This window comes from Bemisia tabaci, chromosome 1, assembly GCF_918797505.1.
Source record: "Bemisia tabaci chromosome 1, PGI_BMITA_v3".
NCBI classification, from domain to species: Eukaryota; Metazoa; Arthropoda; class Insecta; order Hemiptera; family Aleyrodidae; genus Bemisia; species Bemisia tabaci.
The window spans coordinates 20,935,540-20,947,632 of NC_092793.1; the positions used below are offsets into that span (position 1 = coordinate 20,935,540).

Consider the following 12,093-nt stretch of genomic DNA (forward strand, 5'->3'; position numbering starts at 1 on the left):
CAAGATTTTCAGCACAGAGGGATATTTTTAGTAACTGCGTATCATTTTATTCCGTCCTTAGATGATAAGGGTCTCCAGTCTGGCCCTCATAGAACTGGAAATAGTATCATATGCCGCCGCCCCCCCCCCCCCCCCAAAAAAAATAAATAAAAATTTTCCAGATGTTTTGAATGCAACAATTCGCAAGTATTTTGTGCTGAAAGTATAAAAGAAAACATAATTATTCCGCAGAAATTGATGGAAAAATTCTTTATGGAAGCTTCAAAATGCGTCCAATTAGTCGTATGAATTCTAAAATTTCTCGGGGGATGCCCCTCGGACACCCTTCCCCCTCCGTGCTTGGGGCACGGACCTTAAAACTGGTACCAGGGCCCGAGATGGGATGTGGCGGGCCTGTGTAGAGGTGGACTCTTAGGGTAGGGTGGGTTATCCCCTCCATTTTGGCCTCACTTTGAGAGCTTTTTTTTGAGCTTGGGAGTTGATTTTAGAGAAAACAGTGGCACCATCGTGTTTCTCGTAAACTTTTACATAAGAATGAATAGTCAAATCGCAAATCCCTCACACATGCAACATCTCAATTCTCCCCTGTGCTCTGTCTGAAAGGGTGGATGATAGCCGTCATTTTAAAACCGGCGCTCAAAATTATTTAAGTGCTTCCTCGCGCGGGAAAAAGAAACGTCAGCGATTGGCTAATTGACTATGGAACATCGCGGTGTTGCCATTGAACGTTTGTTTACATTATTATTTAAACCCCAACACAACCCACTTATCACTTATCAGCTCGGTTTGAGTTGCTCCTTTCTTTTATCTCTTCCTGTCTGGTCTTCTGTCCTCATGGGCGATAATTTAGCACGTGCTCTCAATTTTCAACATCTTCCCTCAAGTTTCTGATCTCGAGTTTTCATCACTCAAGCTGAGGATTTGCAACCAGAGAACTTACTTGCTCTCAAAGAAGTGAGTTAATGAGTATTTATTGTCTGCTCTTAATAACATTTATTTAGCATGTATGAACATGACAACCAGACTTTTTATCGCAGGTGTATTAGGCAGGCTGTTATCGGGTCTCTGAGATCTATTGTAGAGTCTGCTCCTTACCTTTGGCTGAAACCTTAAAATCTTCTTGAGCATCTCTCACTGTTCTAGTCGTTGGGGGTTTTGGCAATTTTAACATTTTGACCAAGGATGTTCTTTTCGGCCGATGTGATCATGGGATTATCAGTTGCTGACACAGACAGCGTTCCCATATATACGAGGTTGTGACAAGCTATGAGCAAGAGGAGCTTTTGCATCAGGCGCCGATAAAATGGGGCGCAGTAGAGACAGAATGCACAGGTGAGGAAAACAAGCAAGAAAAGGAGGGGAAATAAGAAAGGAAAAAGCAGAGAGCAATCAAGATAAGTGATATTAATGAAAATGAGGATTCACATTAGAAACCATAACGAAGAAATTAATGTAGGTTTTGTTCTTTTTCAATTCAGCAATTATGTTATTTAAACTAGAATTTTTTAATTTTGCGAAGAAGTGGGCGCATTTCAAGTGCAGTTGCACCCGTGGAATGCTCAAGCATCAGAAATACACTAGTTGCTTGTCACTGATGCTGCTTTTTTAAGTTTGATAGACCGGGGTCAGTCCATTAGCAAGACGCTTCTTTGGAATTTCCCGACCTAGCTACGAATTCCCTCCCTGATTTGCTGTTTCACTTTCCAAATGTTTCCTGTTTTGAGCTGCCCTGTAGCTTAGTCTCCCTCTTGCCGATTGGCACAAGACCAATGTGATCAGATTGGGGAACAGCAGAGTTAGACAAACAAATCGGGGAAAGCCTTTGGTAACGTGGTCAGCTCTTGCTGCTGTTTCCCAAATAATATCACACTCAACTTTCTTTACGGACTAACCTGGGTCTACATGGACCTTGGTTTTTTCTCTGGAAGAATCTCATTGTGTTATGAGCTTTTTGGCATTTTTAATAACAAGATGTCAGAATGTCTGATAAATGTCTGAATGTCTGATAGCATGAAGATTAAAATCAAGGCTAACTTTCGTGATTATTCAGTACTTTGATTCAATCAAGAAGGATTGAAAAAACAGGTATTTATTTTATTTTTGAGGTATCTAACCAATTTTTTACTCTCTTTTTTGCAGCAAAAGGCAAGTATCAAAGACAAAATGACAAGACCGTCGAAGTCAAAGTCTAAGTCAAAGAAAAACCGCAATCAGTCTAAGACTAATTCTACCACGACTCAGTCTGAAAACTCATCAAACTGTTCAACACCAGAAACTATTCCTGACCAATATGCCTGGGATTGGCAATCAACAAAATCTGAGCTCAGGGAACGATTTGAGTACATTTTTCAGAACAGTCTCTTTTGCGATGCTCATTTTATTGTGGGTCAGGACACAAACCGTCAAACAATAAGTGCTCACAAGTTGGTACTTGCTGCCAGCAGTGTAGTTTTTCTCACTATGTTTAGTGAAAAATGGTCAACTGACCGCCCAGAAATCACGGTACCTGATGTCGATCCAACGGCTTTCAAACAAATGCTCCAGTAAGTACTTATCGATGGCGTAAGTCTGCAATCACATATCTCGTTTGCGGTGCCTGAAAATCTCTGCGCCTATGTGATTTTTTTAAAGGAGAATAAATTGACATCATTACTTTAAGTTTATTCAGAATTTTCTCCGCACAGAGAATAAAAATCACTGCAGTTTTAAAGAATTGCCGTTGGGTAGTTTACCGTTTAAAAAATAAAATATGGCAGGAAGTCTGCGACGTCGCAAACCAAGTTATGTGATTTTTGACTAACACCATTGTTATTTAATATTCTTGCATCCACAATGTCGAAAACTTAGCTGAAGAGAAAATTTCAATAGAACTGACGTAATCAAAGTATTTTTTCCTCCTATAAGCCTTAAAAAACATTTTGACAGGATGCTTGTCATTTTGGAGTTATTTAATTTCAAATATAAGCTCAAGACAGTCCTTCATTATAATTTATTGAAATTTTTAAGAAATGAGTAAGTATTATTTTTTTTTTTTTTTTAAATTATTAAAATTTAATTTAATTCTTACAAATCAGGACTAACCTTAGTCTATTCTTATTACGTATTTTTATCAATATTTTTCTTCATCTATCCGTGTGTTTCAGATTCTTGTACTCTGATGATATTTCCCTGACGGTAAAAAATGTTTCCTCCGTCCTATACGCTGCTAAAAAATATTCTATCCTCGCTCTAGAGAACAGGTGTGCAAATTTTCTACTTGATCAGTTGTGTGTGGAAAATTCATTCAGTATCCTGATCCAAGTAAGGTTTCCTTCTTCACTTTGAATTTTTCTTTTAAGTAGATACTTACAATCTGAATATTAAGTCATAATATATACCTGTTCTAGATGAATTTTTCCATTTACTTAGGCTCAAAGCCCATAGTTTTTGGAGCAATAATGACCTCCACTCATCAGGGTTAAAAAAGTGGATACCTTGTGTATCAAAGGTGGTTATATTGGCTGTTGTCGAAACATGCACTCAGGTGTCTGAAGTCCTATGCCCAAACAGTCAGAGGAGGGGTTTGAGCCCAGAGTAAAAATGCAAAGAACAAAAAGTCTCGATTCATGTTTTGAAATCCTAAGTCAAAACTTACATTAATCCAAGACTTTGCGGAGGTATATATTTCAAGAGAGCCCAATCATGACTTTAAAACTATACTACTTAGTAAGAAAATTGTGATTGCTTCAAGTGAAAATCTTGCACACAGCAGGAATTTACAGTTTAACCATCTAAGTATCCGTCCGTAATGATTTCCAAAAAACGCATCAGTGCTACTAGCTCTCCCCTAAATCAACTTCCATGCTCAATTAATGTTCCTTTATTATCACTGTCATTAAGGATTGTTAATTATCAGTTTTATAAGCGCAGCACAACATTTAAGGCCATCAAGTTGCAGTTGTTATATCATTTGTTCTTAAGTATGCAGCTTAAAAATTATAGCTGAACTAAATTCCCTGTTAAGTAAGTACCTGATTTCAGTTTTATTTTTCATTTTTTTTTGGTTCTTATGATTTTTTAGGCAAGATTGTTTGATCTTCAAAAAGTAGTTGACGCAAGCTTGAAGGTCATCGCAGGTGATACAGAGGAAGCTCTGATGGCCGATGACTTTCTGAATATTGATTATGAAACCTTGTGCTTGATTTTGAAACGATCCGATTTGAAAATAGTTGAAATTCATTTGTTTGATGCCTTGTTGAGGTTGGTACCCATTTCATTCCTTCTTTGTGTTTTTCCTTGATTAATTGATTTTCCTAAATTTTATGCTAGTGCACTTACATACTACTAAGAGTGCTCAACTTTGGATATTTATTTCAGCTCAAGAAATCCCTTATTGTACAATCAAGGCTTAAAGAGGAAATCAAAGTTAAGCTTGTCTTTCTCATCTAATGGGCCTGTTGCAAACTTTCGCTAGAGTAAAAGTAAGAGTTGATACTCAGAGGAAATGGTTCAAAAATCATGATGAGTGCATCGGCAAAGTCTGAAATGCACCCCTTACTTCACAATTTGCATTTTTCGAGCTTCCCGCTTCTAAAAAGATACTATGGCACAGGTGAACATTTCGTTAGAGAAGTCATTCCATCCAACCCCTGCTTACAAGGATACTACCCAATATTCAACAAAGCCGACGCTCATCCGCCAAAACACATGTGATGGGATGATTATTCTAACTTCTAACCACCTGATAACAATCGACAAGTTAATCGATGTGTTGTTTTACATTCACATTTCTCTCGTGTTGATAGATATCCGCCTCGATTGACCGCATGCTCTCCTCAACTTATGCGCAAAAGCATCGGCCATATTGAGCAGGGATTGTATGGAATGACTCCTAACAAAATGTTCATCTGTGCCGTAGTATCTTTTTTGAAGTGAGAAGCTTAAAAAAACGCAAATTTCTTATGCAGATTGTGAAGTCAGGAGTGCATTTCAGAGTTTGCGAATGAGCTCATTGTAATTTTTGAGACATCATCTATAAGGAACGACTCTTATTTTTGCTCCAGCAAAAGTTTGCAACAGGCCCATTGTCATGAAGGTTGACAAAAGGCTACAGTGCTACTACTGAATGATGCTTGTAATGGGATAATGGCAAGGAATTTTCGCAGGGTTGTACTGTAGATTTTCATACTGAAAATTCAGTGAAAAAATCAACAAACTCCAAAAAGTTACACAGACTGTATCATTCAGTTGTTAGGATCTGCATTTTGGATAGTCGCATATGCCTAACGAATCAGTCCAATTAATAATGATTAAGAGAGGGCTGTTTGCTAGAGCTTTATTTATCCACAATTATTTTTGTTCCAGATGGTCCGAAACAGAATGTGAGAGAAAGAAATTGGTAATCAACCCTGATAATCAGCGCCATGTTTTAAGAGATGCCTTATACTTGATGCGATTCCCATTGATGGATCCCGAAGACTTTGCCTCCAAAGTTATGGACTCTGGTATTCTTTCCGAAGCAGAAGCAAATTCCGTGTTGTTAGATTGTATCGGAAAGTCAAAACCTCAAAACAACAAGTTCAGCAAGATTCCACGTCAAGCATCCCTGGTTGTTAGTAGATTTCAGTCAATCGTCACAGGAGGCTCGTATGGTGGCTCTCCGAGTATCCATAATCTTGGGTAAGTTACAAATGGTTTTCCCATTACCTTGAAGTAATTTCAAATGAAAATTTTTTCTCTTTTACCATATTCCTCTAAACCAACTTTGGTTTTTATGTTAATAATGGGTGAGTTACGCTTGTTACAGAGTTGCATTTTGATGGTTTAAGCTTATAGCTTGGCAAGTAATAGTAAGATCTGTCCAAACGTCAAGTTTCTACGTCCAATTTCAATGAAGATATAGCTCATCGAAAATCACGACCCATGATGTCATCCTGCGGTTGTGCTTCCGATGGATTCTTCCATCTTAGTTTCATCCGTTTTTTTACATCGAGCAACTAGCGCTAATGTGTGTATCACTGATATATGAAACCAAGGTGGTTAAACCATGGTATGTGCTACTGCAATAAATGACGTCATTTGCAGTGTTTTTCGATGAGCAATATCTCAGTTAACATTGGACATAGAAACTCGGCATTTGAACAGATCTTACTATTTTTTGCTGCTCTGCAAACTTTAACCATCAAAACATGATTCTATGACCAGCGCTACTGGATTTCATTTTGCAATGAGGAACCACTATCACTGGCTCTTTCATAAAAGCACATATCTGCATAGGGAAACCAATGGCATGTATGTTGTTCCTAAAATGGGCCAGAAATAGTGGTTCCTTATTGCAAAATGTAATCCAACTGACCCATGGAAAGCAATCACTGTTGAAAATTGTGCCCAACCCACTAAATTACATCAGAATTCTATCTAATTTTAACTTACAAAAAAATACTTCTAGAAAATAATTAGGTAAGAATTCGGTTGAACTAGTAAAAAACTCAAACTCTGGCTGCATTACTTTTCTAATCAGAGCCTGCCTTGTAACTCTCTGGCTTGTCTTGGTGAGAAATTGTTTTAATCAGAAATGAATCTCTTAGTTATTTTGAGTGGAATTTTTCAAATGGCATTTAAAACTCCCTTTATTCTATTTCAGCTTCATGATCAACCGCGAGGTCTCTCTCCTTGGTATTGGACTATACGGCTGTCTAGACCATAAAATTGATTTCCATATTGAAATGAAGCTAGTCGAAGAACATGAAACCGTCTTGGGTGAAGTTGCAGGGTTTTATGATGGTTCAGAGAAAATATTTAGGGTTCTATTTCATGAGCCAGTTCATTTGGGGGTTGACATCCAATATCAACTCATTGTTAAAATCAAGGTAAGAATCTTTAAAGTAAGTGTAAGTATACCGTGGTCAAAAATGTTAAAAATCAAAATGCTGCAAAATCCAAATATCGCATCCTTAAATGTTGTAGAGTGTGTATAAGGTGAAGCATGAAAAAGTAGGGGCAAATGTTTTTGGGGAGAGTCGTCATTTAATGAAAATTTGTGCATGAATTCTTCATGAAATGAGTTGTGTTTAGTCGTAAAATCATAGTAACTGTTGCTGAATTTTTTAAAGTTCATCACACACAAGGGCTGTTCCAAGGAAATCCGGAGTTTTACTTCAATTAAAAAACTAAGCTAAACATTGTCAAGCTGAACACAGAAATGGAATCTCTGAGCATGTTTTGCTTACAATGAATACGTCTAAAATCAATGCAGCAATTCTGCAGCAATCATTTGTATCCATAAATTACAGCTTTGATGAACAAAGTGGATTCAACCCTTGCAATCTTCAATTAAACTTTATATGTTCCGATACTATGAGAAGCAAGAGTAAGTATTTTTTGTCAATATCAATTTTTATTATCATTTCAATGTTTTTATCAACGTTTATTATTCATTTTGATTTACCTTCTTTTAGTAGGAATCAAGAATCACTTGTTTAACATGTACTATTGCCTTATTATATCGATGGTGAAACTGCTAAACCTTGTATCTCGGTTTGCGACATTGCAGACTTCTTGTCATAAAATATGAGTGAAGATTTTTAATGGGATACGTTATTGGGGAGTTTCTCAGTCGGTATTATTTGTTTAGCAGAGTGAAAATCAAAATAAACTATTTTAAAATATTGTAACTCTGATTCTTATTAGACGCATAAAATGTTTTCTTCATATTTTTCAGGGAGAGTATTTCCTGTACGGCTGTCATGGGCTTGACACTGTGTCTGTAAACTTGAATCTTGCAGATAAAGTTACATTTGTATTTTACGATGAAAATGATGATATTGCTATATGTGAAAATGACCGAGGCAAAAAAACAAATGTTTACTCTGGGCAAATACCCGAACTGTTGTTCCAGGTTTGAAGTCTCTTCAGCATAATTTTTCAGTTGTTCCTTTTCTTTTTTGGTTATTATCAAGCATTATTTTTTCCCCTCCTTGCGTTATTCTTAGAGTATGAATTTTTAAATTTTTCTGGTGTCAGTACTATTTTTATCTGTCCAATAGGTTTTCTTTGAAGAGAGTATTTTTTCTACCATGGTTAATAAGATGAGCTCGAACATTGAACTTAGAACCAACTTGAGTTTTATTCTTAGATACCCTCAAATATGGAGCTATGTCAAATGTCTTTTAATGCATTTTGCTACAATTTTTCCCCTCACCCGCCCCCTCCCATTTTTTCTCCCCCACTTTTTTGCCATGAATGAGAGGCTCATTTTTTTGTATTTTTTTTTTTTAGCTTATATATTCTTTTTTACATTTTTTATATTATTACCCAAAAAAATTTCCTTTTTTACTATTAATTTGCGTTTGTTATTGAATATCAGTTTTATCTTGAATACTTACAGCCTGGCTTTGAGCCTTTATTTTCTTAAAAATTGACCTAAGAGTTAAACAGAGCATGTATATACTTAAGTAAGACTGACTGGAACATGCTCAAGTGCATTTGTTTTAAAAACCGCTATGCTTTTCGGACAAGCATTAAGAGGTTTTTGTGTGAGGATCTTTGTTCATGTCAGCTAGCTTTTCAGAATTACTCACGCTATTTGTCGGATTGTAGAGGCGGAGTCTTGTATCATGTCAATTGTTCCTCTACTGCTCTAATTAATAGGTCTCATAGTTTATATACTGCAAAGTATAGAAAATTTTGCAGGGAAAATGTGTTTATCAGAAAATTTTATTTTAATTGAAGCCATTGACTACTGTTATATCTGTTTTATTTTTGTACTCTTGGCCTTGAGTTTTGGATCCTCCTTTGGGCTGTTTTCAGAAGGGAGATTTTCATACAAATTAGTAATAAGTGTGTTGTTATCCCTTCATCTTATGGCATATCCAATGCTGAAAACGCAAATTCCTGAGTTAGAAGCAAACATCCCCTCAGAATTATTATGAACAAAATTATATAACACATTATTATGAATTTACCACTGCACTGAGAATGTTCGAATGAGATTATTCGAGCAGAAAATATCCGCAGGTAATCATATTAGTAGCATACACTATGTCAATGGTGGAACTCCTAAACAATATATCTCAGTTTGCAATGTTGCAGACTTCCTGCCATATTTTATTTTTTAACTGAAAAATGGCTGAAGAGCAATTCTTAAAAATTTCCGCAGTTTTCCTTTTCTGTACAAAGAAAATTCTGTGAAACTTCAAGGAATGATGCTTATTATTTCTCCTTCAAAAAGATAAAACAGGAGTGATGATTTTAAAACACTGCATACGATATACATAGTTTAAGAGTTTCACCATCGATGTGAGACTCTTAATTGCTGTAAACTGTACATTTTGAAGAAACCAAAAATGCATAGCACATGATACAACTAATATGATACACCTTCCAAACTCAGATAGTACCTAGATTTCTCATGGAGGATAAATTTTCTAAGCTTTAATCCATGAATACACTATGCTTGATGGGTTGCGATAATTTATCATTTGAATGACTCTTGTAATTTCTCCTCTCGATCCCCTCATTCTTATGAAGTAAAGTGCCAATTTGACGTAGGTACCTTTCATTAGTCCCTTAGTTTTTATTTTTTTAATGAAATTTATTTTGATATGTATGCTTTTGTTCCTAAATATTCAAACCCACCTATAATTTTGTATTTTTTTTCCTATTTTCATATTTTCCAGTATTCAGTGACTCATTTTAATATCGAAGTTAAACTTCACCTCTTTATATTCCTTACTTATCAATGGCTAAAATAGGAACATGATTAAGTAACACAGTTCATGATGTGGTAGATCTCTCGTTAGTCGTTACCTATACTTATTTTCCAATCAGAAAACTCATCAACATAATTTCTTGAGAACTTTCCAGTTTTTCTTTTTTCCTTTTGAAGAATACTCTACACAGATATCAAGCAAAAAGGTTGACTTTTTACCCTTTGAAATTTGTAATGAGAGGAAAGATTTTGAACCGTATACGTTCTTTCCAAGTCCAGCCATGGACAGGTACATCTCGTTCTTTATGACCCACCATGTTTCTAGGTGCATCTCTTCTAAGTTAATTTTTGTTAATTCTTTTTTTCTGTACCTTTATTTTTGTAACATTCAAATTATATTAAAAAATAAACAATATATTTTTAAATCTTTTTTTTTTTTCAAATGTGAGATGGACTGAGTTCAACAGAATCGTGCCAAGTTGCATCAAGTTAAACTAAGAAAAAGGGATTTGAAGTTGTATTTCTCCTTAAGACTCAATGTTAAGGACACAAGTTTCTTATGTAACTATTTTTCTTTCAAAATTTCTTTTCTTGTCTTAATTTTTAAAAGGAGAAAACTTATAACTCGTTGAATTCCAATTTACTATCCATCCCATTTTCCTCTCAAAATGCGATCTGACCTGTTTCTGTTGAAGTCGATCGATATGATACCCAAATTTTATTTCCATAATACCTAATTTAAAAGCCAGAAGTTATTCATCTTGAAATCATTTGTTGCTTCATTCACAGTATCTCACCAATTACAATGTCTCTAACATGCTCTCTCATTTACCCCAACCTCTAACTTTTTTCATGAATAATCTTATCTCTGAGATTATCTTTGATGTTTCGACTATTGCTCTCAAATAATTGATATTAGGTTCTAGTGCCTTATTGTAGGTATTTGATCAATGATACAAATAGAAACACTGCAGGTAAACCAATTTATTCTGTCAAAAGATTTGGAAATAAAGCACATGGAAAACTAGAGACAACTTAAGTAAAATAAAATACTTTCACATAATTAAATGAACATTAAACCAAGAAGAGCCTCCTACAGAATTTTGAGCGTTAGTATTTGTTCATTCTGTTCTGACTCTTTGCCAAAATTTCACGAAAAATCCCAGGTTTTTAATTGGTTGAAAAGTTAGCTGCTGCTCAATCTAGCAAAAGCTTCCAAAATCTTGTTACAGACAAAGTGGAAAAGTTGGATGAAGTCCCCAAGAGAGGATGAAAACCTACAAGTCGAGTCCAACCAACGTGTGATTCTTTCCAGGACAGAGCGAAAGGGGCGAAGTTACTGCGAGCAACTATTTGTGCTTCCAAGCCACGCATGTTGCCGTCAACGTTATTGAAGGCGAACTCGACCTAATGAGAGCCACGCAGTGAGCGAGCTTAGCAATCAAAGTGGTGTGTGCCTCTTGGCGTCAACTTGGCATCCTGCTGTCATTATAGTGTTTTTATTTTATGGTTTTGGGTTAATTAAATAATTAACTGCATGGAATGTAGCGCCCCGTGTAAGGCACGGGTAAACCAAGATAAACCCAGATGCTTCACAATTAGAGACAAACCTCACAATATTTTTCATAAAATTTCGTGTTATATTCAGGCCCGCCACATCCCATCTCGGGCCCTGGTACCAGTTTTAAGGTCCGGGCCCCAAGCACGGAAGGGGGGGTCCGAGGGGCATCTTCCGAGAAATTTTAGAATTTATACGACTAATCGGACGCATTTTGAAGCTTCCATAAAGGATTTGTCCATCAATTTCTGCGGAATAATTATGTTTTTTTTTTTTTTTCTACTTTCAGCACAAAATACTTGCGAATTGTTGCATTCAAAACATCTGGAACATTTTTAATTTTATTTTGGGGGGAGGGGGGCATATGATACTATTTTCAGTTCTAAAAAGACCAGGCCCCCCTGGACTCCCCCTTCGTTTGTCCATGGCAAAGGAGTTGAGCCATGAGCCATTGAAGTTGAGGATGCCCAGACTGGAGACTCTTAGCATCTGACGACGGAAGAAAATAAAACGCAGTTACTAAAAATATCCCTCTATTCTGAAAATCTTGAAAATAGATAGAAATTTTCCAAGAAGTATATACTTCTTTGAAAATTTAAGAAGAATCCTACAGTGCCGCAGCGTGTTTCTGAAAATCTATTCACCTTATGCGAAATTTATAGGGTAAATTTTTCACTTTTTCTTACGAAACAAGGGTTGCATGTGAATTCGTAGTGGTTTTTCACGGGTAACACGGGGCCCCGGTACCAGGGGCCCAGTATCCCCCCTTGCGGCGGGCCTGCCTTCATGCACGCTGGGCTTGTCGATTTCCTCTGACATTTTGGCAGTGGTGAATGCATCGCTGAAG

At 36.3% G+C, this 12,093-nt stretch overlaps 1 protein-coding gene across 1 annotated transcript; it reads left to right on the top strand.

The window, feature by feature from the left end:
- The first annotated feature begins 787 nt into the window (after nt 1-787).
- On the top strand, nt 788-10,113 carry LOC109041303 (BTB/POZ domain-containing protein 2). The gene is made up of 7 exons (XM_019057609.2): nt 788-954; nt 2,140-2,543; nt 3,144-3,300; nt 4,061-4,239; nt 5,344-5,658; nt 6,623-6,848; nt 7,700-10,113. Exons 2-7 carry the CDS (start codon nt 2,164-2,166, stop codon nt 7,880-7,882), a joined length of 1,440 nt encoding a protein of 479 aa, XP_018913154.2. The 5' UTR covers nt 788-954; nt 2,140-2,163; the 3' UTR covers nt 7,883-10,113.
- Nucleotides 10,114-12,093: the final 1,980 nt, after the last annotated feature.